This window comes from Quercus robur, chromosome 2 (assembly GCF_932294415.1).
Source record: "Quercus robur chromosome 2, dhQueRobu3.1, whole genome shotgun sequence".
In the NCBI taxonomy this organism is placed as follows: Eukaryota; Viridiplantae; Streptophyta; class Magnoliopsida; order Fagales; family Fagaceae; genus Quercus; species Quercus robur.
Window position 1 is genome coordinate 6,539,049 of NC_065535.1, and position 26,751 is coordinate 6,565,799.

General features: G+C 32.2%; 1 protein-coding gene and 1 long non-coding RNA gene across 2 annotated transcripts; both read right to left on the bottom strand.

Moving 5' to 3' along the window:
* Nucleotides 1-1,522: 1,522 nt before the first annotated feature.
* Nucleotides 1,523-5,644, bottom strand: LOC126711974 (uncharacterized). The gene is made up of 3 exons (XR_007650926.1): nucleotides 5,486-5,644; nucleotides 5,252-5,392; nucleotides 1,523-1,821 (listed from the first exon to the last, which is right to left on the bottom strand). It is a non-coding gene; the product is annotated as an uncharacterized LOC126711974 (long non-coding RNA).
* Nucleotides 5,645-15,244: 9,600 nt separating this feature from the next.
* On the bottom strand, nucleotides 15,245-22,220 carry LOC126711848 (serine carboxypeptidase 1-like). Its single transcript, XM_050411287.1, has 8 exons — nucleotides 21,791-22,220; nucleotides 17,436-17,543; nucleotides 17,033-17,307; nucleotides 16,689-16,940; nucleotides 16,298-16,410; nucleotides 16,047-16,133; nucleotides 15,624-15,729; nucleotides 15,245-15,539 (listed from the first exon to the last, which is right to left on the bottom strand). Exons 1-8 carry the CDS (start codon nucleotides 22,173-22,175, stop codon nucleotides 15,396-15,398), a joined length of 1,470 nt encoding a protein of 489 aa, XP_050267244.1. The 5' UTR covers nucleotides 22,176-22,220; the 3' UTR covers nucleotides 15,245-15,395.
* Nucleotides 22,221-26,751: the final 4,531 nt, after the last annotated feature.

Genomic DNA, 26,751 nt, shown 5'->3' on the forward strand with positions numbered 1-26,751 from the left:
TGTGCATTAGTACACACTAGCACACACCCCATGTGCACACACACCTCTACCTCTGCATGCCTTTACTTCCCCAATTCAAATATCCCACCCCACACCACACGGCTCCATGGTCCCATCTACCCCCCACTCAACAGACAACATTCACACAAGAGGAGCCAATCAGATAAATTCACAAATTACAATACACTAAAAGACAAACTCACCAACACCAATTGACCAACATAGTGATACATGAATGGATAAAGTCAAAAAAAACAGGGGCAAATAAATTGAATAATTATAAAGACTTAAAGAGAGAGAATTAGTTTAAAAAGAAAGAGAGAGAATCATATAAAGACTTAAAGAGAAAAAGAGTCTCATTCCAAACTTTCAGTAACTCAGTTCAAGAGAATTAAGAGCTCTTTCTCTCTCAGACCATAGTCCACACTCCACAGCAAAACCCAAAGATTAAGAGAGAAAAAGAGAGAGAAGTAAAGTGTAAAATACCTTGTGGGAGGCCTAAATGGGGGCGCCGCAGACCGCGACAGCACGTTGAGGCGTTGGAGGTTAGGAAGGATTCAAGGCCAAGCATCGGTGTCGCAAGCTCTGATCCGATCGAACCGGTCTCCGATCTCTGATGCCCAACCCAAGCTCTGTTGCTTGAGTTTAAAGCGGAGGCACTGTCGCCGTGCTGCACCGATGTGGTTGATGATGAGGTTTCAAGTGGAGGCGTAAGGCGTTGTCATTGATGAGGTTTTTTTCTTTAGGTTAGGTAAGGTTTCTAATTTTAGGTTTTGCTTTAGCTTTACCATTAGATGATTGATGAATCGGCGGACACATATTTGTATTGGGTTTTGGTTGTTTTTTTTTTTTTTGGTTGAGAATACGTTTGGGTTAGGCCTGTTGGGTATTTAGTTAATAACTAGTCGCTAACCCGTGCGATGCACGGGAAAACTATTAGAAAATAAATTTAATCCGTCTTTTTGTTCTATTAAATATAATCTTTCTTTTATTCTTTTAAAGTTTAGGTCTAATGATAAAAAACAATCATCGTGTAACGGACGTAATAGATTAACATTTTATTGAAACTATAAAAAAAAAAGGGTATAACATCATTTTAAATAGTAAATCTATAGTTTTATAACATCTTAAACTTTTTTTTCTTAATGGCATAATGTGTTAGGATCACAAAGGAGTTTGTGTAAAATCTAACTGTGAAAAGTTGTTCTTAGAGGTTCAGAAATGCATTAATTTTGTTAAATAAAAGCATAACTTTTATCACATTTTATAATAACTTTACAAATTTATAGCATTTATCTTTTAGTTAAGGTTGTATTAGAGGATTGGAGTTTTTCTTGCCCAATTGACATAAAGCTTGAAAAGCAAACAGTCCCAAAAAACATGCAACTACTTCACAGTCTTGGCTTTAGTGTTCTTGGAACCAAATGCTTACTAAACATTAGATTTTCTATATCAAATTGTTGCACACTCTAAATGCTTTTATTCATCTGTTAACAATTTCCACAATTACTACAACAGGGCATTGAAAAAAAATTATATAGCAATAGTAACTAATAATGTTAGGTCTATCTTTACCTTAAAGCTAAGATAGTAATGTTTGAGGGAACATTTCAACTTAATGGGGTGCAAACAAAATGCAAATCAAACTAAACTCTTAGGATAAACCACTACTATAAAAAAAAAAAAAAAAAAAAATGCAGGTCCTCCCATTCCTTCTTGCAAGCCAATAATAGCTGCAAGAGTTATCCCGATTGCTCAATTCCATGAGAGTATTCCACCTGATGGTCTTGACGCAAGCATCCTCCTCCTTTATCCCATCCCCTGCAAGTTAAAATTTTTAAGAATGAAAATTGTTAATTGCTGGTTTCAAGCAAAAGTTACATTTGTACAAAATATAAGCAGCCTAACTCATTTGCTTTAGGAAAGAAAGACCAATACCTCAGTTAGAAATTTCTGACTACAAATAGGAAATTACTTCAATTTAGCTGAAAAAAAGAAAAGAAAATGCAAAGTCTACAACGCTTCCCAAACCTAAAAGAAAATAAAAAGAATGAAAGAAAATGTTCATCAAAGCATCATTCACAGTAATATATATAAAAGAGCCCAAAAGAACTACAAACAACCAAATCAATTAAAAAGTAACAATATTCACACAAAAAAAAAGAGCCTCATGTGAGGATTATGCTACTCTTTAAGTTTTTTTTTTTTTTTTTTTTTTTAACTTTAAATCTCACTTATCAAAAAGTAGAAGTTTTTTTTTTTAATCTCTCACCATTTTGTGAGTTCCATCATCAATTGGAAACAACTGGAGTTTCAGCTTCATAGGAGTTATTATTCTCAACAAAATTTTTTTGCAAAAAGGAAGGCAAAGGAGGCAGAACTTTGCCAACAAAATTAGAATCCTTTTGGTCTGGAATTTAGATTGGAAACAAATCACACCATCAAAAACTTTAGATGTTTAGAATTTAAATCCTTTTATGAATACAAAAGGAAAAAAATAGGCACCCTCCTAGAGCACCTAGGTCATGTTCAACCTCTTTATCCACAACTACCTGCTACAATTGCTCAGTTGCATTGAAAACCAAAGAAAACCCAACAAATGCAACTTTTTTGCATTTATTATATGTATATGATGAGATGACACCAGCTAATTTCCATTTTAATGACCTTCATGAAATATTAACATTGTGCATTTGTGATGCTGCAAACAGCAAGATTAAAGATGGTTAGTCACTATGGTTCTTTTGTCAATCATAGTAACAGGGTGCTAAGTAAACTGCTTAGCCCCTCAGGGGTGAAAAGCCCTTGAATTAAGCATCTCTTATGAATGAAAGTATATGCAGCCAATTACAACAATTTAACCCAACAGAGCAAGTTGTTAAACAATTGTTTTTGTTGAAAATAAATAATTTTCCTTTGAAACAAATGGAAGCTCATTTAGCAAATATATGTTCCTTGGAAAATAGCAAGACGTAGATATAATGGAAGATGTAGCCCACTTTATCAATGAAGAAAAGCCAAAAGAATTGGTGCATAGAAACGTGATTTTATCAAAAATTTCTAATAGCCATTAGTCACAACAACATGCTAAATTCACATATGTTTCTAAAAGAAATTTCACTGAACACATGGTATGAACAATAACGCTGAAGAGTGTAGGACTACCACAATACTATTAATGCCGACTCCCCAAAATAGAACACCAAAACCTTCTCGTAGCAAACTCATAAATAATAAATTAATAATTGACACTTTGAGACTTTGTAAATACTAAGTGGTATTTAAAATAAAGAAAAAAACCACAGATTGAAAGAAAAGGAAAAAAATATTACATTGGTTTAAAGCAAGTATAAAGTGGTCATGAAGTCCCTCTAAAGATGCTTCTTTCACAATCACGTGAAATTTGAATATGAAATCTGAAGAATTGGCTCCTTTAGGATATGGAATTCTGGAATGTGTGAGCAACTGAAAGGTGTGTGTCTAATGTTTCTTCACCAATTTGAAAGGTAGGTTTGCTCATGCTATGATAGAGGCTAAGGTTTTCAACTTTCTTATTAAAGATTATAAAACTGTCTTTGATTTATATTTATTGGTTTAATACGTAAAAACAGTAACTTTGTAATTTTATTGGTAGGTTTTGAACTCATGACCTCTTTCCTTTATCCACTCCCACGAGAAGAGGAAGTGTCATTTGATTTGAGTTACAATTCATTGGGATATGCTTCTAGTCCATGAGTATTTCTAATTGAAGAAAATCCTATGCAGGGACTGTGGCAGAACCAAAAATTAGCACTGCTGCTGAACCATTGTTGCTTAATGCTGTTCGTGGGGAAGATGTTGAAAGACCCCTGGTTTGGTTCATGAGGCAAGCAAGGAGGTACATGAAGGCAGGTTTAAACAGAGATCTTTGGATAACAATTCTTATGTTCATGGCCCATTTTTTAGAGAATATATTTAGATGCCTTTTCTATAAAACTTCTATTACCTATACCAAAAAAAAATCATGCCTTTTCTTGGATTTGTATAGCACCAAACCTGCAAATTCAGAATGTCTGAGTTTCTTATACTTTGTGTTTTTTTACTTGTTGGACCCTCATTTTATTTCTAAAATAAACGACCAGAAGTGGTCTTCTCTTTTGCCTCAGGATGAGGATCATGTTACTACTTTGGAATACTAATTTGTTTTTTTAAGTGGTCCAACTACTTCATTAGTCACTATCCTAGATTTCCTTAGAATTGTTTTGTTTACTTTACATCCCATTCATTTGTTATTTGTTCATAAGCTATATTTCTACATAAATTTGGGTTTTAATAGTCTTTTAAGTAAAGTTACCTAGAGAAAGTTGACTGCTATGTCTGATCTGTAGATCACTAATTTTCACAATGTTCTGCTTTATCAGATCGGCTGTATTTTGAAATTTCCATAATTTTTTTGTAGTATCTGTTTCTTTTATATCTTTCACTGCTGAGAGAAGGTTAATCTTGCATTCCCTATAGCACTGCAATGCATATATGACATTAGTTCCCCCTACATAACTTGGACCTCATTTATTGACAATTTCTTGTGATAGAGCTACCAAATTATCAGTGAGAAGTATCCTTCATTTCGTGAAAGATCAGAAAATGTTGATCTAGTTGTGGAGATTTCACTACAACCGTGGAAAGTTTTTAAGCCTGATGGGGTAAGATTCCTTTCTGGAAATCATTCCAACATTTCTTTCTCTCTAAGGAATTTCATGTTATACTTCTTTTTTCTCTTTGATTTAGTTGGTTGTTATCTCTTATTAGATTTCTTTCACATTGATTGAAAAATCGAGGCCAATGAAAATGTATCCAAATCAGAGTAGTGCTTCCAACTTTTCTACTTATCATAACAAAAATCACTTATAAAGTTCACAGACATTATATCCTCAGCCAAGTTCACAGACATTATATCCTCATCATATAAAGGCTATGAAATTGAACAAAAACCGAATAACCCAGCATCAAAATCAACAATAAGAAAATGTAAAAAAAAAAAAAAAAACGCTCTCAGACCATCCACAAAAACCCATCTACACACTAAAATAAATGAATAAATTCTCAACATTTGGATAACCAAAAAAATCTAAAGCGCATCCAAATTTGATTTTCACATCTTTCCCCTTCATTTCCACAGGAACCAAACAACTTCTAAGAAACCCAACGACCCAGAATCGAAATCATCAAGAAGGAAACGAAAAAAAAAGCGATGGATTAGTAAAATACCAACCGTAACCAAACGCGGAGGTACCGTAAGTCGTTTTTGTAACGGCGATCGGAATCGAAGGTCTGCGCACACTTCTGCAAAAACCGTGGCAGCTTCTTATTCAGAACTTGCGAAGGCAGCGAATCCTTCATCTTTCTGATCCCTCTGTATATACAAAAAGCCAAACAATCTCACTTTTTAAAACCATTAACAGAGCTACCCACAAAGAGAGAGAGAGAGAGAGATAAAGAGGCATACCGGAGCCATATGGTTGGTGATGCCTTCTTTCTATCTCAGACCTGACAGTGTGGGGATGGCTTCTAGGCAGGATTGATTTTCAGTGTTGGGTTTTGGGGAAGGAGAAGGTAGAGAAAAAGAGAACAGAGAGGAACGGCAGAGCTTTTTTTGTGCTTATGTTTTTTTTGCTTAGGTTTTTATCGGGTTTTAGGAAAGGCTTTTCTTTGCTTATTTTTTTTTTTTTTTTCATTTATGTTTTTTTTTTAATATTATGCTGACGTGGAAATTTGTGGGAGCTTCAAAAGCTTCGGTTTTATATATATATATATATATAGATTATTTTGATTTAAAAATCTGGCTGGGGTTGGTTTTGTTTAGGATTGATGTTGAGCTTTTTTTTTTTTTGGGCTTGCTTTGTTAAATTTTTTTTTTTTTTTTAAGATTTTAGTTCAAAATTTGTTTGGCATAAAACAATTTTGAGGGTGTTCCTAATTTTTTTTTTAAGGGTAGATAAATAAAAAAAATTAAATTATTATATATAAATTTTTTTTTTCAGGTCAGGGTGGTCCTAGGACCACCCTAGGCTAAACATGGCGCCGCCACTGATAACAATTTGCCACTTAAAATTTATGAAATATCAAATTATTATTTTAATAAGTTAATAACATTAATAGCTAATCTCATAGGTATAGTTTTTAATAATATAAAGTGGGTGGATCTAACTCTTAATAAGTTCATTAATGAAAATGATTCTATCTAATTAAATAAAAAAATAATTATAATTATAATTTATTATTAATTATTCATATAGGTTTGTGAAGGAATAAGATTTTTTAGTGGTGGGTTTTATTATAAGAGGAAAGAGTAAGTTGATGAATAAATCATGATAAGCTTGAACTTGAATGATAAGAAAATATATCAAATTTGAACATGTAATCTAGCTTAGTATGATAATTCGATGAACTTGAGTCTAGCTCGTATTTGAAATAAAAATTAAATACATAAACCACTTTACAACGTATATATTTGACCCCTTGTGCTGAATCAACCAATTAATTAGCCAAGTTAATTTATTAATTCAATTAGCATGTAATAAGCATGGTAGCACAAACAAATTACCAACTAAGTTAAAATGCAGTGGAAAATAAATTGATATGGTGATTTGTTTATAAATGGGGAAAACCTACATGGCAAAAACCCAACCGAGTGATGTTAAGGTCATCACTCCCGAGAATCCACTATTATCACAACAAGCGGTTACAAGTAAAGGAATCCCAATATCTTATACCAACTTACAGTTGAACCCTTACCCCAATTAGACTTGCTCTGTAGTGACAATCTCTCTTTTCAATGCATGGCTCCTAGTACGTGACTAACCAATTCGATGCTCGAATCCCAGTACGCAGCTTACTCACCAACTTGAGAAAGATGTTGGCTGCAAAGAAAGCTCAAACATCTATTCACGGATTGGAGTGAAATCAGATCTGAAAAACTAATTTTCATAAACATCGATAGATACCCTATCTATCGAGCAGCTGTTGAGCATCAAGCTTAAACAATCTTTTAAACCTCGATAGATAATAGCTGTCGAGCTTTAAAACTCGGCACTTCATCACTTGATTCTTGGACAGATTTGAATGGCTTTAACACTTGAACTTCAAACCTTGTTCCTTGAAGTATTAAACACATTCTAGATCTACCCAATTACAAGTAAAATGTGTTTTGTCAAAAGATTAGCCAATTCTATATTGATATATGTTCCTAACATGATTCACATATGTCCTAACACTAACAATTGGTAGCATGTATTATATCTACATCAATGTTTGGCTCACATATCTAGTTGCACACATATCTGCACATACAACTGACATGATGCACACACTTCATACACAATAGTGTGTAATAAACAACACTTTTATATCTAATTACTGTAATAGGCTTACAGCTTTGGTTCATTTATGAAAGAGAGAAATTTTAACAGGATTTTCTCTTGAATAGGAAATCTTGAAGGATCACTTGCCGAAAACGAAAAAAGCTGTAAAGATGAGGGACTACCTGTATATCCACACACTAATTCTACTTGAAATGAGCTGATTTACTGCGGGCAGAATTGTCGTTGGGCTGTCTGTTTATGTAATACCTCTGCAGGCAGTGTAGAAGCAAAATTAGTAATTTGTATTGGGTGGCACTTTTAGTCCAAGACAGATCTTTACTTTGCATATGTGGAACTTTTATCTTTTCATGCATTGTGACAAGATCATCACTGCCAATGTGGTCTAGTCCACAGGTAAGTCACTCATACCTGCAAGCCTCCCATGCTGTAGCTTTTGCACGAAGAGATGTTTGCACCTCGGCAAGATTTAGATACGTAGAGACATAATTGGAATAAAGATGTCTAGTCCAACGTTTATTATATAGTATATGATATGATTTTGAGAAGCATCCCTATTTCTTGGTTGTATGGTTTTTATACGTGAGAGAGTATTTGGATTTATGGTAATGTTAGCGGATATAAGTTATATCAAGGAGGAAACTTATATAAGGATACGCAATATATTGTCAACCCCAAGTGTTGAAGTCATTTTTCCCCCTTAAGCATTGACGGAGCTGTTATTGGAATAGAAGGGCAATGGGCCCCCTAATTTTTTTTTTTTTTTAATATTACTATATTAATAAATACTAATTTTAGCAATTTGTTCAATAAAATTACACTCTGCCCCCTTAATAATGCCATCAATTCTTTTGAGAGTAATGTTATAGCCACAAATGTTTTTACAATATTTATACAAACTATTGAGGTAGCAAATTTTTATTGGTTCGTACACTTACATCACTTTTTACTTATCAATAACCACTCACCACATTAGCAATTTGTAAAAAAATTGTAGTTTTAGCATTTTTCACCTTTTAAAGGACATAAGAAATTAATAGATTAAATGTAAAACAAAATATACAAGCCCAAAAAAATTTGCCCAACAACAAAAATCACCAATAATAAAACTAAAAAAATTAAGCCCAATCAATCTATTTTACCCAAAACAAACAACTTGGCCATTTAAAAAATTTTAAACAAAAATCCTTAGTAGTAAAACAGTAGACTGAAAGGCCAGAGCCACCGCACACAGCTAGCAGTAGAGTCACCCTCCCCTAACTCCAAGTCCTAGCTCCGTCCCTGCTTCAAGGGAGGAAAGTTATAAAAGTATACATAAATTTTTCATTTAGAAATTTTCATTTGTATTAGGTGGATGGTCGGTGCAGTGTGGATGCACTTTCTGAAGCTCTGCGGACCATATAGACGAGCAGCTCACTCCCTTTTCTTTCCATACCTCTCCAACCAGTTAGCAACAAAAGGTTGGAATCTTGGGAATTCATATTATCTCTATTAGGGGCAAAATCAGGAATTTTTTGTTTGGGGAGCCGAATTATGATACTAATATTAGACAAGACAAATCCACGCACACATTCACAAACACATACGTACTTATAAAAACCTTAATGTTTTAATATTAGAGGAAGTTATAATTCATAAATATATTGTGCATAAAATTATTGACATTTTCGTATAGGTTTGCTAAATAATTTTTTAGGAGAACTTATTCTCTTTTAAATTCCAATGACTACTATATAAAAGTTGTATAATTTGATCATAGACATGCATGTACACAAATATTTAATTTTTTTTTTTTTTAAAAAAAAAACTTATTATCTCCTATCAAGATTTTGCTCAATGAAAATTTTTCATAGAATAAAATTCCTTTTTTACCATCTCGGTAGTGAAATTATGAAATTATTCATTTTCATTATAAAATATTAATTGTCTATCAAAGTGGTTAACAAAATTTTAATGAAACCAAATGAAGTACCAAAGCATGAATGATGTAAAACTTTAATAGAAGTAGAAGAATAAGTTTTATAGTAAAAAAATTAAATTGAGAAGGAAAATTAAAAAAAAAAAAAAAAATTACATTGTCTCTATAAATATTGAACCAATTGACTAAATCCTTTTTGATAAATTTCATTTTAAGCATGTAACAAATCAAATTATATAGTTTCAAGATTAACAAATTAAAAAGTAAAAAATAAAACCCAATAATTTCAAAATGCAATAAATTCAACCTTAAGGTTTGAAAAACTAGCAAATTAAACCCTAACCTATATTATAACTCAAACACTATGGGATGAAGACTAATTTGTTATCGTTAGAAATAGAGGTTTATTTTGCTACTTTTGAAACTATAGAGTAATTTCATTAATTTGTTACTATAAAACTAGAATGTTTAATTTGTTACACCACTTAAATTATAAGGTGTATATATATTCCTTTCTTTTTTAAGAATACCATTGGACTAAAACATTTGGCTAACCAACACCAATTTTAATAAGGTAAATATTTGAAATATTCAGTAAAAACACATAGTATAAAAGGATTTTTGATCATTTTAGAGGGGCCATGGCTGCCTTCCTTGTTGCTAGTTCCACCCCTAATCTCTACTCACTTTAAATAGTTCTAAATGGCCTTGGAAAAAGCAAGAAGTGTTATGTTCACAATATTTTTACAACAAATCATAAACGATAAGTTTTTACTTGTTCTAATTTGAACCGACCACTTAAATAATGAATAAAACTCATTTTCAAAAAACTGAAAAATATGTCGTACAGGCACTGATAGTAGTTTCTTCCAATTTTGAAATACAACCTAGGAAGTTATTACATGTTAAATCCTTGGAAGAATGGATACTCCATTTTTCCTCAACAACATATGTATTCCATGTGTGTCCCAACCCTTTTTTTGAGAAAAAAGTAACGATACGTCTAGGATATGGCCATGATACAACTCAGATACAACCCAACCCCCCAATCAAGATAGCCCAAACTTGTAAGGATTTTTATTTATATTCTTTATATATTAGTTTTAATGTTGAACACTTATCTAATTATTTTTTATTTACTCTTTTGGACATTAGTTTGTATTCTAAACATCATATAATGGCCATGTATTCAATTTATTTTCCGTTATTGCTTTTAAATTGATATATACTTAACAATTTAAAAAATAAATAAATGATTAATTAATACATGTAATCACGTCATATTGTATCATAATTTTTCAAGAATTTCTATATCACCATATCTCATATCGTATTTTACCCATGCTTCTTAGGGTAAATCATGGGATCTAACTTGATATAGTTGGCACATGCATTTATAGTATTTGATAAATAGATTTGTGCAAACCCATATGCAGTGAGAATATATGATGCAGCTATGAGTTTGCCATTGTTATAGCTAAATGAGGTCTTCAAATTAACTAGGGACTAGGGTGGTGGATTTACATAAGCTATTAGGGTTTTTTTTTTTTTTTTTTTTGGTGTAATGGGTCTTGAACTAATGGTCTCATCCTTCACGTCTTTACAAGGGGAGAAGGTGACCTTTGAGCCAGGGACGAACCCAGGTGGGGGCCCAGGCCCCCTTGGGTTCAAAATTTTTTTTTTAAGTTATTATATATTTCATTTTTCTAGTTGGGCCCCCCCTTCAAAACTTTAGACCCCCTTCTTCTCAATAAACCTAGCTAGTCTCACCCAAATAACAACTATCCAACCTAAAAACTTAACAAAAATAATAAAAACATTCACAATGATGATTGTATTTTAGCCCAAAAAATATATATTTTACCACCAAAGAACCAAAAAATCATTTGTTATTAGAGAAGTTAAAGCTAATTTTTTTGCAACTACAGTAAATTGGTATAAATACTAGTTGACTGTAGCAAATTATTAAAAATAAAATAAAATATTTTATTAAGATTACATCTCTTCCTTCAATTAAAAAACTCAAATTCTCTCTCTTCCTTTATTATTTTAATGAGTTGTTTATATTATTTTAAATGAAGTGATTAAAAAATAGAACAATATTTGATATTGGGTGTATTGTAAAGTAATGTGGTAAAATAGATAAAATAGTTTTTTGAGGTGCTAAAAACTAAAAATTTTAGCACCACCACTTTGAATACTCTAACTTCCACACACACACACACACACACACAAAAAAAAAAAAAAAAAAAAAAAAAAAAAAAAAACATTATTATTATTATTTTTTTTTTTTTGTCTTTGTTGGTATATAATTGCATCATAATATATTTAGAAACAACAATTTTGAGTATTTTTAATTTTTTAATACTATATAGATGCTTATTTAGAGTTTTTTTTTTCTTTATACTCCAATTCTCGCTAACTTAAAATCCTGAATCCATTCCTTCTTTGAGCTAGATCGGACTTGTCACCTCCTAAATTTTTGGCAGGTGGCAGTTTGGTAGCATCCTTGAAGCTTTGGAAGCACACGATAACTTCGGTCACTTTATCTAACTAAACTTTTTCTTTTCTTGTGTTTTTTATTATAAGTGTAATTTTTTATTTTTCTCTTCTTTTTTTCCTTTCCTCTTAAAAAATAATGAGTTGTTTCTCTATAGCTTTTCCCCCGGATGCCTAGGCAACATGTTCAGGATTTTGTCAGTGCCTCATAGACACAAATATTGCAGCTTCTGTGCAAACTAGCTGCAAAACAAAGATTAATCTTTCGCTAGTATAAGACTCTTGGAGACTTGGACACCCTGACGAGACCATATTAAATAGGCAAACATTTCTTCTGAGGTTAGTCAAGAGGCTATCCGGATATTCTGACAAAGAAATTAAGCTGTCCATTTTCACATCAAACCTGACATCAGCTATGCAACTCTGTTCAGGATTATGAACACTGATTACTCGTATAAATTTTTATTAGGGATGAAGTTGTGACTTTTGTTTTGGTTCATATAATAGGAAGCTCAATTTATAAGAAAATAAGCTTTTTTACATTATGCCGCTATTATGCTTCACTAGCTTGTAACCCAATACATATGCATGGATACACTTAAAAATATACAATAAGATGCATAATTAATATAATTTCTATATATATAATTTAAATACTATTGATAGTCATTTTTATATTTTGTTAACTCTTTAAAAAATTTTGTAAGAATATTATTGGGTATAAAATGTAAATTGTCCATTTTTTTAAATTATTATAAAGCACTTTTTTTTTTTTTTTTACAATTCATTTATTCTAGACTCTTTGGTTTTTGTACTTAATAACTCACTTAGATGAATATTTATGACCTTCTCAAAAAAAAAAAAAAGATGAATATTTATGATGTAGTTTCACATTTGATTCTAAAATTAAGAAATAAAACTCTGTAAGAATAAATCATTTAGGACACATGGCGCAGAGTTAGAACTATAATTTGGAATTTTAATTTAAGTTTCTCTCAACTTCACCTATTATTATATATATAGACTAGCTGCAAACAAACGTGATGCGTAAGAATATATAATTATTTTGAAACATGGTATAATGTATAATTTATTCTCTAAATTTTATTGTAGATAATTTTTTCTACCTAAAAATTAAAAAATTTCTAAAAGTAATTTTAATTACACAATTTTTACAATATATATAATTTTATCATTTTTTGTGTTTTTGATTGATTGATATATATATATATACACATTATATATATATATATATATATATATATATATTTATTGAAATGATCCATATTTTTCTAACTTTTGTTTTTATGCATTATATTTTCCTAATTTCTTTTGGTACAACTAAAATTTTGAATTTTCCCATTCATTATTCAAATTCTCATTCTCTTAAGGAGATTATCATGATAACTCAAATTTATCATATGATTACAATTGATATTCCTCAAATAATTGATAATACGCTCAACTCAAACTTATCTTTTCCTATTCTTAAGTACACCGAATTGGACTGAAATGAACTAAAATGAACCAAATTGAACTGAAGTGGACTGAAAAGACCATATTGGACCGAGTAGACCAAATTGGATCGACATGGACCGAAATTGACCAAATGGACCAAAATAGACTGAATAGACCAAATTGGACCTAAATAGACCAAATTGATAGAAGTAGACCATATGGACCGAAAGTGATAGAATAGACCAAAGTGGACCAAATGGACCAAATTCAACTAAATAAATTGGACCAAATAGATAGAGGTAGACTGAATTGGACTGAATTGGACCGAAGTAGACTAAATTGGACTGAAATGGACCTAATGCCGATATGTAACTAGCAAACATAACTAAAAAAACTAATGATAATCTAGACAGCACTAACGCAGCTATAGGATTGTTGTACCGAAGCTCGACGTTGCCCGACGGGAGGTGTGGCGGGCGACACCGCGACCCGCATGTCGATGCCGCGACGGAAATTTTTTTTTTTTTTTTTTTCCGTTTCTAGATTCACGCCAACTCACGTCGATTCAGATCCAACGTGCGTCAATTCGTGCCAAACCGGGCCAAATCGAATCATATTTGACAAATATCGATGTGTTTCGGCCGAAAAAAAAAAATGGTGGATATTGATACAAGATAGCCGCCCATTGCCATCACAAGATACCGGTGGCCTTATTCCCTTTCTCCTTCTTCTTCTTCTTCTTTGCTTCTTCGTTTTCTTCTTCCTTTTTATTTGCCGCCTTCTGTTCTGTTTCTTTTTTTGATAAGTTTTTTTTTTTTTTTTTTTGATATTAAAATGATAGGATAAGTTTTGTTAAATGCAGGCTTTATTTTGTTTTTTGTGCCTCTCTGACCAAACACGTGAGCCACATCTTCCCTTTTCTTTTCTTTTTTTCTTTTTTAATGAGAAGCTACACCTATTTTAATACCTACCACATATATCTTTTATTTTGTTTTTAGGCTGACCAAATACGTGAGCCACTAAGCCACATCTTTTCTTTTCTTTTTTTTATTGGAACCCTCATCTATTTTAATACCTCTGTCAATAATTCAATTGTCAAAAACTTCTGTGTACTTATTACTTTCTATTTATTAATTATTATTATTATTATTATTATTATTATTATTATATGAGTTTTCTATTATTATATAAAAAAGCATACTTAGCAATATATAAAATATATAAATAAAAATATTTTAAATAATTTTTTAATCTCCGCATCTTGCCGCACCCGCATCCTATTTTTTCAAAAATTGTTGAGTCTCACACTCTCATCCATACCCGCACCCAAATCTAGAAACACATCCGTGCTTCATAGATGATAACTATAATAAGAAAGTAATGTAAAACCTGGTTTTGAATAGGATACGAATACGAATACAGCGGTCTTGTGGTAATGAAGACGTAGATATGTGTTATTGGGGTTACTAATAATTTGGTGATATATCTTGGTAGTTTGGTCCCTCGTAGAGTGAGGGTAAATGTGTTTTGGTGTTGCAATTTAAGGCTTGTCTTGAGTTGCTCAACATACTAAAATATGTGAGCTGAGGTTTGATGGAAGAGAGGTTAAAGCAGAGGAGGAAAGTGCTTAGTTTACTTTCTGGACTATCAAGGAGGTAGTGCATAAATCTTCAGTGTAGAGTTTGACTGTCAGAACTCGATTGCTTAATGTTTGGTAGTTGTATTTTTGTGTGCACGTGTGCTAGTAGTATCTCCTTGGGGTTAAGACCCCCAGAACTCTAAAGTTAAGAGTTCTATGGGGGAGGTTCTCATTATTTTACAAATGGGAGATTCTGAGTCAAATTGTTGGATCTAGTTGTCTTGATTTTGCTTAAATTGTACCTGAATCTAGGGAATTTATTGGATTTAACTTGTGTAAGAGAAGTTCTGTTATCTGTACTTGTTGATGTGGTATTGCTGTTGATTACTTCAACAAAAGAAGAAAAGAAAAAGAAAGACGTAACACAGCATGGAATTCAATACTAAATAAATAGTTTTTTTCCTTTTTTGAATTCCTTTTCTCTAGTAGAAGTCAATCCATGACCGTACAGAAACTATTTGAGCTTAGTTTACAAGTACCTGGACAATATAAATTTATAGAAATTACAGTGTGAAAGGGCAATTTATTCCATTGGGGGAAGTTTCCCTGTAAGGAAAGATGAGATCATGGTCAGTGCTCGTTCCGGTTGGTAGCTTGGAACTTCATGCCCAGCTCCCCTTACTGTGGCGAATGTCAATCCTTTGTACCCAACCACATATCCTCCAACCTGCAGCCAGCATCATCATGTTGGAAATTCTTAACCTTATTTAATTTTGGCTAAACTATGAGATCAATTATCTAATATATTTACCTCATTGTCAGAATACCATGGGCGCCAATTAGTAGTGACTGGTAGTTTTAGTGCGTTTATGGCGTACCTAGAGGTGGTTACTGGAACTCGGCCATCTATGTCGCCACTGCAGGTTTCATTGACAGAAAGTTTAAGGTGCTAGCAATTGGTAGCTTCTATTATATCTAAATTAATGTTTGTCGCACAGAGTTGCACACATCCGCACACAGCCTTGTTTTGAAGACACCATTTCAATTGTGATGCACACATTTAGTACACGCCGGTGTGTAATAATCAGCACTCTTATATCTATTTACTGTAATAGACTTACAGCTTCGGTTCAGTTATGAAGAGAGAAATTTTAACAGGATTTTCTCATGAATAGGAAATCTTGAATGATCACTTGCCAAAAACAAAAAAAGCTCATGTAAGATGAGGGATTACCTGTATATCCATACACTAATTCCACTTGAAATGAGATGATTTATAGTGGGCAGAATTGTCGTTGGGCTGTCTGTCCATGCATAACCACTGCAGGCAGTGTAGAAGCAAAATTAGTAATTTGTATTGGGTGGCACTTTTAGTCCAAGAAAGATCTTAACTTTGCATTTGTGGGACTTTTATCTTTTCATGCTTTGTGACAAGATCATCACTGCCAATGTGGTCCAAGTCCACAGGTATCACAGGTAACTCACTCATACCTGCAAGCTTCCCATTTTGTAGCTTTTGCATGAAGAGCTGTTTGCACCTCGGCAAGATTTAGATAAGTACCGACATAATAGTCGGAGCAGGGATCAAAATTGTGGACCTATATAGTGTAAGATTAAAATCAGTTCTAGCTTAGTTCTAATTACAAGTTCAGTTTAAGTTCTTTAAATGTGTTGGTCAACTGAATATAAAATCACAGATTATTGAAGCCAAATTCATGCTTAGTTTACAAAAGCATAAAGTCAACCCAATTGTACGCGCCCTGTTTTATAATAATCTTCATGGCTACTTCTTTATTATTCTAATTAGATTTGAAATTATTCATATAAAACTAAATAAAAAATAAAAAACTATTTTGATTGATGCATAAAGACTTACAGAACCGCTTTGGCCTGACTTGGGTTTTGCATTTTTGCAAATTGGAGCATATATGTTATAAATATCAATATTTCCGGTTTCTAAATCTCCTCGTGTTTGGTAATCATCACACTGGCTTGGGAAATTATCCGTAACCAAGTTGCAGTACTTATGAATTCCTGCATTAGTTTCGTCGGAGTTTAAAGCATGTGTCCAAAAATAATCATACATGCCCACTTGACCAGTATTATCATCTATCCAAGCATTCCCAATCTGCATCCATTGACATTTACAGAGAAGCCTTTATCAGTCTTTTTAGTATAAGCATTGAGATAACAAGCGCATAGAATTCACAATGTACTCACTGCAATGCCTTTGAGGTTGATTACTGTTTGGTTTTTGTTCTTGTTCTTTGAGAGAATTGTGTGAGCAAGTTGAGGTACATAATGACCTGCATAGCTTTCTCCAGCTATAAAGAAATCTCTGTTTTTATATTGGGGGAATCTCTCAAGCCAGTTCACAAGAAAAGTGTAAGAGTCCTCCGCTGTTTTTGTGTCACCGCTTTTGATGTAATCTGAGGACGTGTTTGAATATGAAAACCCAACTCCCGCTGGGGACTCCAAAAAGATAACATTTGCCACTGCCAATATTTTTTTCAAAGGGTATTAGTTTTTACTAAAGAGAAATAAATTCAGATAAGATTTCTAGTACTTAAAGCTGTACGGCTTACCCTATCATTTGAAGGTGAAATTACATGAATCTGCTTACCGGAGTTCCATGCGTAATCATTTCGGAATAATGTTTTTCCATCACTGTTGACTCTGAAAGGTCCCAGTTCCTCCATGGCTCCATATCCAAGAGAAGAGCATCCTGGGCCTGTAAATCGCAGTATGGTTTTATTAGTGAGTTATTCTGTGCACCTCACAAACAAAGTCACAACTTTTACCATAACTTTCCTGCTTAAAATATTATGACCGGTTTCTTGTAACTTTCACATTAACCTATTTTTTTTTTTCATCAATTACAATCAGCCGAATAGAGAGTTATGGCAAAAGTTATATATTTTTTGGTGGTACTATAATTTTTTCACAAGTGACATCCGTTAACTTTTCCTATTTTTTTGTTAGAGAAATAGTTAGGCGATAAGTATAACGCTTTGTGTTGGTCTCACAACTACTGGTAGGAAAAGTCCAATATGTTGTGACAACTGACAAGAGATATTTTAATTTGTTATGATACAGAAAGTTTATAACTCAAAGTAAATCAGCAATACATTCAAATTTTGTGGCCCTATGCGAGTAAATTAGTAAGTAATGGTGTAAGAAAGCAAAGATAAGATGTGAGAGAAAAAGCAAATCTAAGGGGCCGTTCGGGTGAAAAAAATGCTTACTCATCACTCAAATATCATCGAAACTCATTTCCTATAACTCAGTATTCCACAAATATTTCCAAAACCTGGTTTGGCACCTAAAACTCAGTTCTGTTTTCAACTTTAAGAACTCAAAAACGTGGAACCCACCCTCTGACCATGCTACCATTATTCCACAAATATGTCTTCTTCTTTATTCATTTTTTTTTTAATAAATAAAAAAATTGACTCTTTTTCCCTGTCAGTGTCTTCTTCTTTGAGAGTGGCCACAGTGTAGGTGAGAGTTTTTTTTTTCCTGAGTCTGCATTTGGGGTTTTGTGAATCTTTGGAAGGACGTTATGGTGACCGAGGACTTCATGAATTTAAAGGAAGATGGTGTCTCAGCTGAAGAAGCAATAGATGTGAAGAAAGGAAGAATAAAAAAATACACTCACGACTTGTTGCAGCAGAATCTGGAGGCTGAGAATGAATAGTGCTGAGAACAGAGGCAGAGAATGGCTTTTAGAGAGCAATATCATCTTTCGGAAATAACAACAACGGAGGCTGAGAATGAATAGTGCTGTAGCCGTTGGTTGGGCATTATTGCTCTACCGCGGATGGGACTTAACATGTGGGTAGGACCCACTAAGTTCAACAGAATTACAAAAATACTACCATAACTCAGTTTCCATAACACAAAAATACATAAAACTTGTTTTCAGTTTTTGTATCTCATTATTCAAAAATGTGAGAATTGAGTGATGGAAACAAAACTTGAAAACAAATCCAAACAAGCTGCATCTCTGTGGGTCTCACCATTTTTGAATGATGAATAATGAAAATTGGGTGATGAGTGATAGAAACATCAAAATCCAAACTGCTCCTAAATGATTTTGTAGAAACCAGAAATTTGGAAGGTGATTGTTTATAATACAGAAGAAGATGGTGGTATTATTATTATTATTATTTTTTTTTTTTATAAAAGTTAACAAATGCATTGGTTTAAGAAATTTTTTATAGGAAAAAAATTAATTTTTTATAACTTTTTATATTTCCTATAAAAATTATGTCAATTTTTTTTTTAATGGTTTATTAACCATTGTACTAAAAATAATACAAGAATATGAGAGTTTTCTTTCCCTTCAAATCAATTTGTCATCATATATTTCAACTTCTAGGTCTCTTCACCACTTGACTGTAAAGTGTCTTCTTAAATTTTGAAACAGGAGAGTTAGCTCATGGATTTTTTTTTTTAAGGATAAGGATAAAGATATCTCCAAACAGGATTGGAGAGATTCAGAAGACCATTCACGTGTCCAACCAATTTTAACAGTATTTAGTTCTTATCAGAACCTAAAAGGTTGGAGGACATATTGTCATTCTTTCGGTTCAGCTACGAAATGAACTTATCCATTAGGTACAAATTCATAAACATGAGTTCCAGAGTTTAGAAGACAAAACACGGAACTTGGCATTGCTAATGCAAAATTCATCTTAAAAGATAATTTCCTATCATACACAATATTTTCACAATAAATCTTAAGTGGTAAGTTGTTGTGAGCTGTTACTAGTAGGCAAAAAAATAATTTCCGTGGTGATTCGAAAAAAAAAATGAAAAACATGAGGATTCAAATTAAAAACTCATAACAACTTCCTATTTAGGATTTGTTATAAAAATGATGTGAAAATGTTATGAAGAAACGCTTTCTATAAAATAAATAAATAAATAAGGTTATTTTCAATGTAGAACTTGCTGGGTGGGCTCAAGTATTGACTTATTGGCAACATGATGACGGCTAACCGCTAACCCATAATTTAGCTCAAGAATAATAACACTCATTTTCGCGTGTCCCCTAAACCTAATAAACACCACTCATTAGGTTGATGATTTGGGTTTCGTGTGGAGTCTGGACAATAAGGTGGGTGACAAAACAGATGATGTTGGGAATTGAAGTGGCCCAGTCCGACTATGGTGGCCACATGTTATTGGGATCTAGAGGGGCGGTGCCACCTTAAGGGACCACCTGATCTGAAATTTTTTTATATATATTATAATTTAAAAAATTTTATTTGTCTACACTAAAAAAAATTTAGAAACACCCTCAGTTTTTTTTTTTTTTTTTTACCAATAAAATGAAATTTTTCCATAATTTGTTTTACATTCAGTGAATGAATGATTGTTTGGTTGTGTACATTGAAAGAGATGTAACTTGTAGCATTGATAATGAGACTATCATACACCGATTTCAAAATATGTAAACTTGTAGAAGGCAATTGTAAACTTTATGTATTTGTATATTTTTTAATTGTTGTTATTGTCAATATATGAATTTTTCTTTTTATTAGATTGTATAATTTATGTTTCTTAAGAAACACCCTGAGAAAAATTCCTAGAGCCATCATTGCAAATCTAAGTCTATCCTACTTTACATTTAATGGTGGCCACATGTTATTCGGATCTAAGTCTATTCTACTTTACATTTCTGGCTGATGCTATGCTACGTGAGAATAGTAGTATCAATAATCCTCAGGCCCTGCCTTCTACACAGATGAGACTACAGAATAAGCAAGCCTTTCTTTCTTTCTTCTTCTTCTTCTTCTTTATTTTTTTTATTTATTTTATTAAGTTTTCCGGAGGGTTTTTTATCTCAAAGTTTCCTTCATTTTATTGTGATCTCCAACTGTATTTTGCTGCTGATTGAAGTGTTTAGCTTAATTCCAGAATCTAAAATAAGTCAATATTTGTAGGTTGTAATATTTATGTTCAGTTATTTGACAAATGAGAAATTCATATTCTGGTTTATGCTCAAAGATTGAATAAGTTAAGCTAAAAAAATATAATAGGTTTTGTGTATAAACTTGTGAGTATAAATTCAATTTGGGCATATATAATTTATCTTATGTTTATGTGTATATATGTTTTTTTATTCTTATTATATATTTTTATATGTATAATTTATAAAGACTTGATATTGGATTGTGTAAGTTTTTAAATAAGTTTATAAGATATCAAATAATTATTTGGATTCTAAAAAAAAACAATTATTTGGAATTAATGAATAATATTAACGGTCAATCTCATATATATAATTTTTAATAGTAAATTTTTTTATTGGTGGTGTTTATTATATGAGGAAAGACCAAGTTGATGAATAACTTGTGAATAAACTTGAAATTGTATGACAAGAAAATAAAGCAAACTTAAACATGTAATCAAAGTATCTAATTTAGTAGCCTTCAAAAAAAAAAGTATCCAATTTAGTATGATGACAAACTTGAGTTTGGCTCGTATTTAGTACAAGACAATACAAGGGTAATGTGGTAGTAATGCGATTACAATATAAGAAATATTAGGTTATGTTTCCGTTTTGACTCGATCGATTAATTTATAATTTCTTTATTTTAAGATATGTTATTTCTATATATAGGATGCCACCTTTTTATGTTCTATATTCAGAATGAAAGAAAGTTGAGCAAGTAGAACTTAATATATAGTTAAAATGCGGGACACTAAGCAAAGAATTCCTACGTAATAAATAAATTGTGTTTGATTGTGTGGACATGTATAATTGGATTACCTAAGATTCTTTTTCTATTGTGTGTGCATGGATGTTCATGTAATTAATATAAAAATCCGTATTATATATTATGTAATATTATCATTTGGAGTCGTTGTTATTACTACCTAGGAAGTATATAAGTGGGTATTTTCTACATTCTTTGTGCCTATACTAGTTCATACAGATGAAATTGAAATATTTGGTACTGTGTTTACCTCCATTTAACCACAAGACTAGAGGCTTGGTTGCAGAATTTTGAGGTGACTCCACAAAGTAATAGAACAGTGCTCTCCCGGGTTTCGGGTCTATAGTAATATAGCCAGCATACTGATCGAAATCCACTCCTTTTGGTTGTCCTGGCAAGGCATTGATCTTGTCAGCTTTCTTTAACCCATCTTGGGGTCCAATATACACTGGAGAAAAATTGCCATCATCGTTGTCTAATCCAACCCATAGTTCAGTATTTGGAGGATTTTGGGATTTTCGAGATTTAAGCAACTTGAAAAGGTTGTCAGTTTGGCTAGAGTTGCAAAAGATGGGGAAAACCAAATGGTGAAAAGAGAGGAGAATAAGAAAGCTTGTGAGAAATAAATGCTTCATGGCTACTAGCTCTTGTTGTTGCTTATTGCAAATTACTTTAGTTCCGTGAAGGGCTTTTGGTGTCTATTTATATATCAATAAGTTGAGTGTGGAGGCTTCTTGCATCATGGAAGCACCAATTGGATCGAGATTCTGAAGTGGAGTGTGGAGGATATAAAAATTTTCACAATGAGTGAGTTGGCATGTTGTGATAGGTGTTAATAAAAATTATATAAATAATAAGTTCATATAAAAATAATGTTACTCCAATTACAATTGTTTACTTCAACCATTGTAATAAAGATTGTAAAAATTATTGTATCGCTAACATTAGTGTTTAGAAAAGAACATTGACATGACAACATTCTCTAGCTACCTAGGGACCATTATAGGCAGCATATATAATTAACTTGAAGCAAAGCATGCTCCTCGAAATCACAGGATGCAAAGCTTTGCTTTTGACTTTCAAAGGTAAATTTGAGAAGCATCCCTCTTAATTTCTTGCCTGTATGGTTGTTATACGTGATAATATTAGGATTAATGGTAATGTTTTATCTACATGTTAATGTTAGCTGATAAAGTTATATCAAGGAGGAAAGTTACATAAGAATACGCAATATCTTGTCTATCCCAATTCCCAAATGGTGAAGTCATTTTGTTTTTTTCTTGAGGGGGGAAAGTAATAAAAGTATACGTAAAATTTTCATTTGTATTAGGTATACCTCTCCAACCTGCTGTTAGCAACAATAGGTTGGAATCAGCTGGGAATTTGCATCATCTATACTCACTTTAAATAGTTCTAAGTGGTATTTGGAAAAGGCTTGCTACAATTGGAAATTCAGTGGAAATTATATTCTCCTTTGGAAGAGACACCATTATATCCTATACAATGATAAAAAATCATTTAGATCTAAAGGGCTACGTGTTCCATCATTGCTCCAATTGTCCAATTGCGGATAATGGACGACTTGGTCCTGCCTGTCAATCATATCAGCCTGATTGTTACGTAAAAATCATGGTTATCACTAGTCGCTAACCCGTGCAATGCACGGGAAAATTTTGCATAAATGTAAAATGTATCATGTATAAGATTCAAAGCTGAAATTATTAAAGCATAATGAAAATATTTGATCACACAACAAAGAAATATAAGAGAAAGATATGGCTATCGTCAAAAGACTAATCCATGGATATATAGTTGACAAATTCAGTTATAGCAAAAAATGAACCCAAAAATTCAAATGTTAAAATGTTGAAAAAGCCAAAAAAAAATTAAAGAATCTGAATATTTTGAGCCTAAAATTTTTTGAAACAAAACAAAACACATATATGTCTATGTGATTACACAACAAAGAAATATAGAGAAAGATGAATTACCTTCAAAAGAATAATTTGTGGATATAGTTGTTGAAATCTGTTATACAATTTTAGATCTTGCAAAAAAGAAGAAGTAAGAAATCAAAAATCAATTGTCAAAATTTCCAAAAGTCCAAAAATAATAATACTAATAAATTAGATGATTTAGAGCCTAGAAATTATTGAAACAAAACAAAAGAATATATGACTTCACAATAGAGAAATATAACAAAAAGATTGATTACCCCTGGTGAAAATATAAACAAGGAATAGTGGAGCCAATGTATTGTGGCAGAGAGGTCAAAGGCTTCGGTTTTATATATATATATATATATATAGATTAAAGAGATAAAATTTTCAGAGGACAAAATATTATAGATAATTTTAGAAACAGATTATACACTTAAAAGGGTTAGTAATTTATAGCACTTACCCCCCACTATTAGTATACAGACACCAAGTGCGATCGTCGTAACCCTTTGAAAGAACCTTCCCCAATTGAACCCTATCAAAAAAAAAAAAACCCAATTAACAAAATTGATCCAAAAGGGTCTAAAAAGCACACAAAATCAATTCAAAAAACAAAGATATGAGACAAAGTAATTACTTTCCGCTGTCAATGAAATCGTCTTTTGTATTGCTGTTCCAAACTGCAACACTTATCTCTCTAAGGCCTTCAATTAACGAAAACACAAACTTCTCTTGGAATACTGGAGTATTATGACCATCTATACACACACACACAAAACAAAATCAGCATAACTCACTATAACTCTATAGAAGCCTCAAAAATATAAAGAGAAATTAAAGGGGTTGAATTTGATATTTACGTTTGGAGAGAGAGAGTTTGCAAAAACTATGGTTTTATATTTCTTAACTTGAGAGAGGGGTAAGATTACTAGGGTTTTGAGGGTAAGGTTGCTAGGGTTTTAAGGTGTTATAATGTTTTTATTTTTATTTTTTATTTTTTAAATATTATGCTGACGTGGAAAATTGTGGTGCTAGCAGAGGCTTCGGTTTTATATATATATATATATATATATATATAGATTATAGAATTACTTATTACAATAATTAACTTCAACCTATTAATTAAGTGCCATACAAATTATTGAATGTCCATGTGAATCAGGTCATGCTTGCCCTACCCAAAATTTGACTGACATATTTCAATTAAGGAAAATACTAGTACACACACCCTTAAAATGCACTAAAATTGTGAAGTCACGATTTCTAAGTTAGAAATCATGATTTGAAGTCACAGTTTCAGTGCATTTCAAAAATGTACGTAATAAGATATGTATAATAAACAATACGCTTTCAAGTATGGCCAAATTCCAATACATCAGGTTGTCTTGGGGGGTCAATGTGCACTGCATAGCCAAATACCTGCAGATGTGTCCCAAGACTCTAAGCCAAAGCTCATCCAGCTCAATGCCTTAACTGGTGAAATACCTTTAGCAATCTTCAAATTTTCAAAAGAAAAAAAATTGAATCATTGATAAAGCCTACTATTAGCAAGAGAAAAATTTAACATCCCTTAACTATTGCCTACACGAGAAAATTTTAATCTCCCTCAACTATTGCCTACAGATATTTTCTTGTTACCTGCAGCTACGCGCGTTGCATGTCCTAGAACGTTAGCATTTTTTATTTTTGGCAGAATTGCATTTTTTGTTCCTACATTTTTACCCTATTCCCATTTTGGTCCCTACTTTTTTATTTAACTGCTTTTAGTCCTTAAACGAAAAAAGTGTTCCATTTTGGTCATTACCGTTACTCACTTAACAGAAATATCCTACATGGTAAACAGAGTATACTCTTGGCATAGTAAATGCTAACGTGTCCATTAAAATAATATTAAAAAATGTCACATCAGCATCCATGTCAACCTCTAACTTAAAAAAATAAATTTATCAATTTTAAAAATTATAAAAAAGGAAAAAACATTATGAAAAACAAAAAAAAACAAAAAACAAAAAATGGTGGAATTTAGATTTGTGTGTGTCTTTGTTTGTACTTGTTTCTTTTTCTTCTTTCTTTCTTTCTTTCTTTCTTCTTTCTTTTTCTTCTTTCTTCTCCTTTCTTCTTCTTTCTCTTCCCAGATCACTATTTCTCCGCCTCTTCGTATTTTTCTTCTTCTTCTTCTTTTCCTTCTTTCTTTTCTGCTATTTTCTCTTTCTGTGTCGGTAAAACCCCATGGTTTCTTTCTTTCATTCTTACAAATCGTCAGTGTGATGTGGGTCCTTGGCTAGCGATAAATTAATGTGGGATTAATAGTGTTTACAGGTGGTGGGTCAATTTTTTGGCTGTGTGTAGTGTGTGGTGTGGGTTTCCAGGTAGATCTGAAACCCATCTGGGATTGAATAAGAATCCTCTCCCTCCTCACTTTCTCATCTCACTCTCTCTCTATCTGGGTTGAGTTTGTTGTATTTGTTTTGGATTTTTGATAAATTTGAAAAAGGATATTATGGGTTTGTGAAAGGAAATTTTTTGGGTTTGTAATAGAGAATTTGCTGGGTTTGTGTATAAGGGGATTTGTTGGGTTTGTGAAAAATGTTTAGATCTTAGGATTGACATCAAAAAGTTGGTTGGTTGTCAGATCTAGATTTTTTTTTGTGAAACTGAAAAATTTGTTTGGTTGCCAAGAAAATGAATAATAAAATCTTATTTTCTTTTAACTATCAATGAGTTTTGATGTGTTCGGTTATAAAGAAAGTACAAGGAAAGACAAGGAAAAAAAAGAAAATAAGGATTAATTTACTAAGAATATGAAAAACATGAACATGATTAGTCATGTTCTAGGGAAGAACACTGTTAGGGTCATATTTTTGTAATTAGCTAATCCATTAACAGCACTTTACTTGTAATTGGGTAGATCTAAGATGGGTTTAGTACTTCAAAAAACATGTTATTCAAGTCAAGTATTAAAAACATGAAGATTAGTCCAAGAGACAAGTAAAGAAAATTGTTCATTAAATCTCGACAGATAAGTCGACAGATGCCTACTATCGAGATTTAATGTGAAGCTCGATAAATAGCTCAATAGCAACTCGATCTATCGAGAATTACAATTTCAGAATTTTCAGATCTGAAATTCGACTCAAGCTTGAATATTTATTTAGAGTTTCTTTTCTCACAACCCTAGACATATATAAGACTTATTTTAAAAGCCGTCACACACAAAAACAGAGACCAAGAGACTTATTTTCTCTTTGTGAAGCTACTGCATTTATACGTC

Coding starts and splice junctions, on each gene's coding strand:
- LOC126711848 (XM_050411287.1), bottom strand. CDS start 22,175: ATGAAGCATTTATTTCTCACAAGCTTTCTTATTCTCCTCTCTTTTCAC. Junction 17,308..17,435: donor TGATTACGCATGGAACTCCG/GTAAGCAGATTC, acceptor AAATATTGGCAG/TGGCAAATGTTATCTTTTTG. Junction 15,730..16,046: donor ATTAGTGTATGGATATACAG/GTAATCCCTCAT, acceptor TGAAACCTGCAG/TGGCGACATAGATGGCCGAG.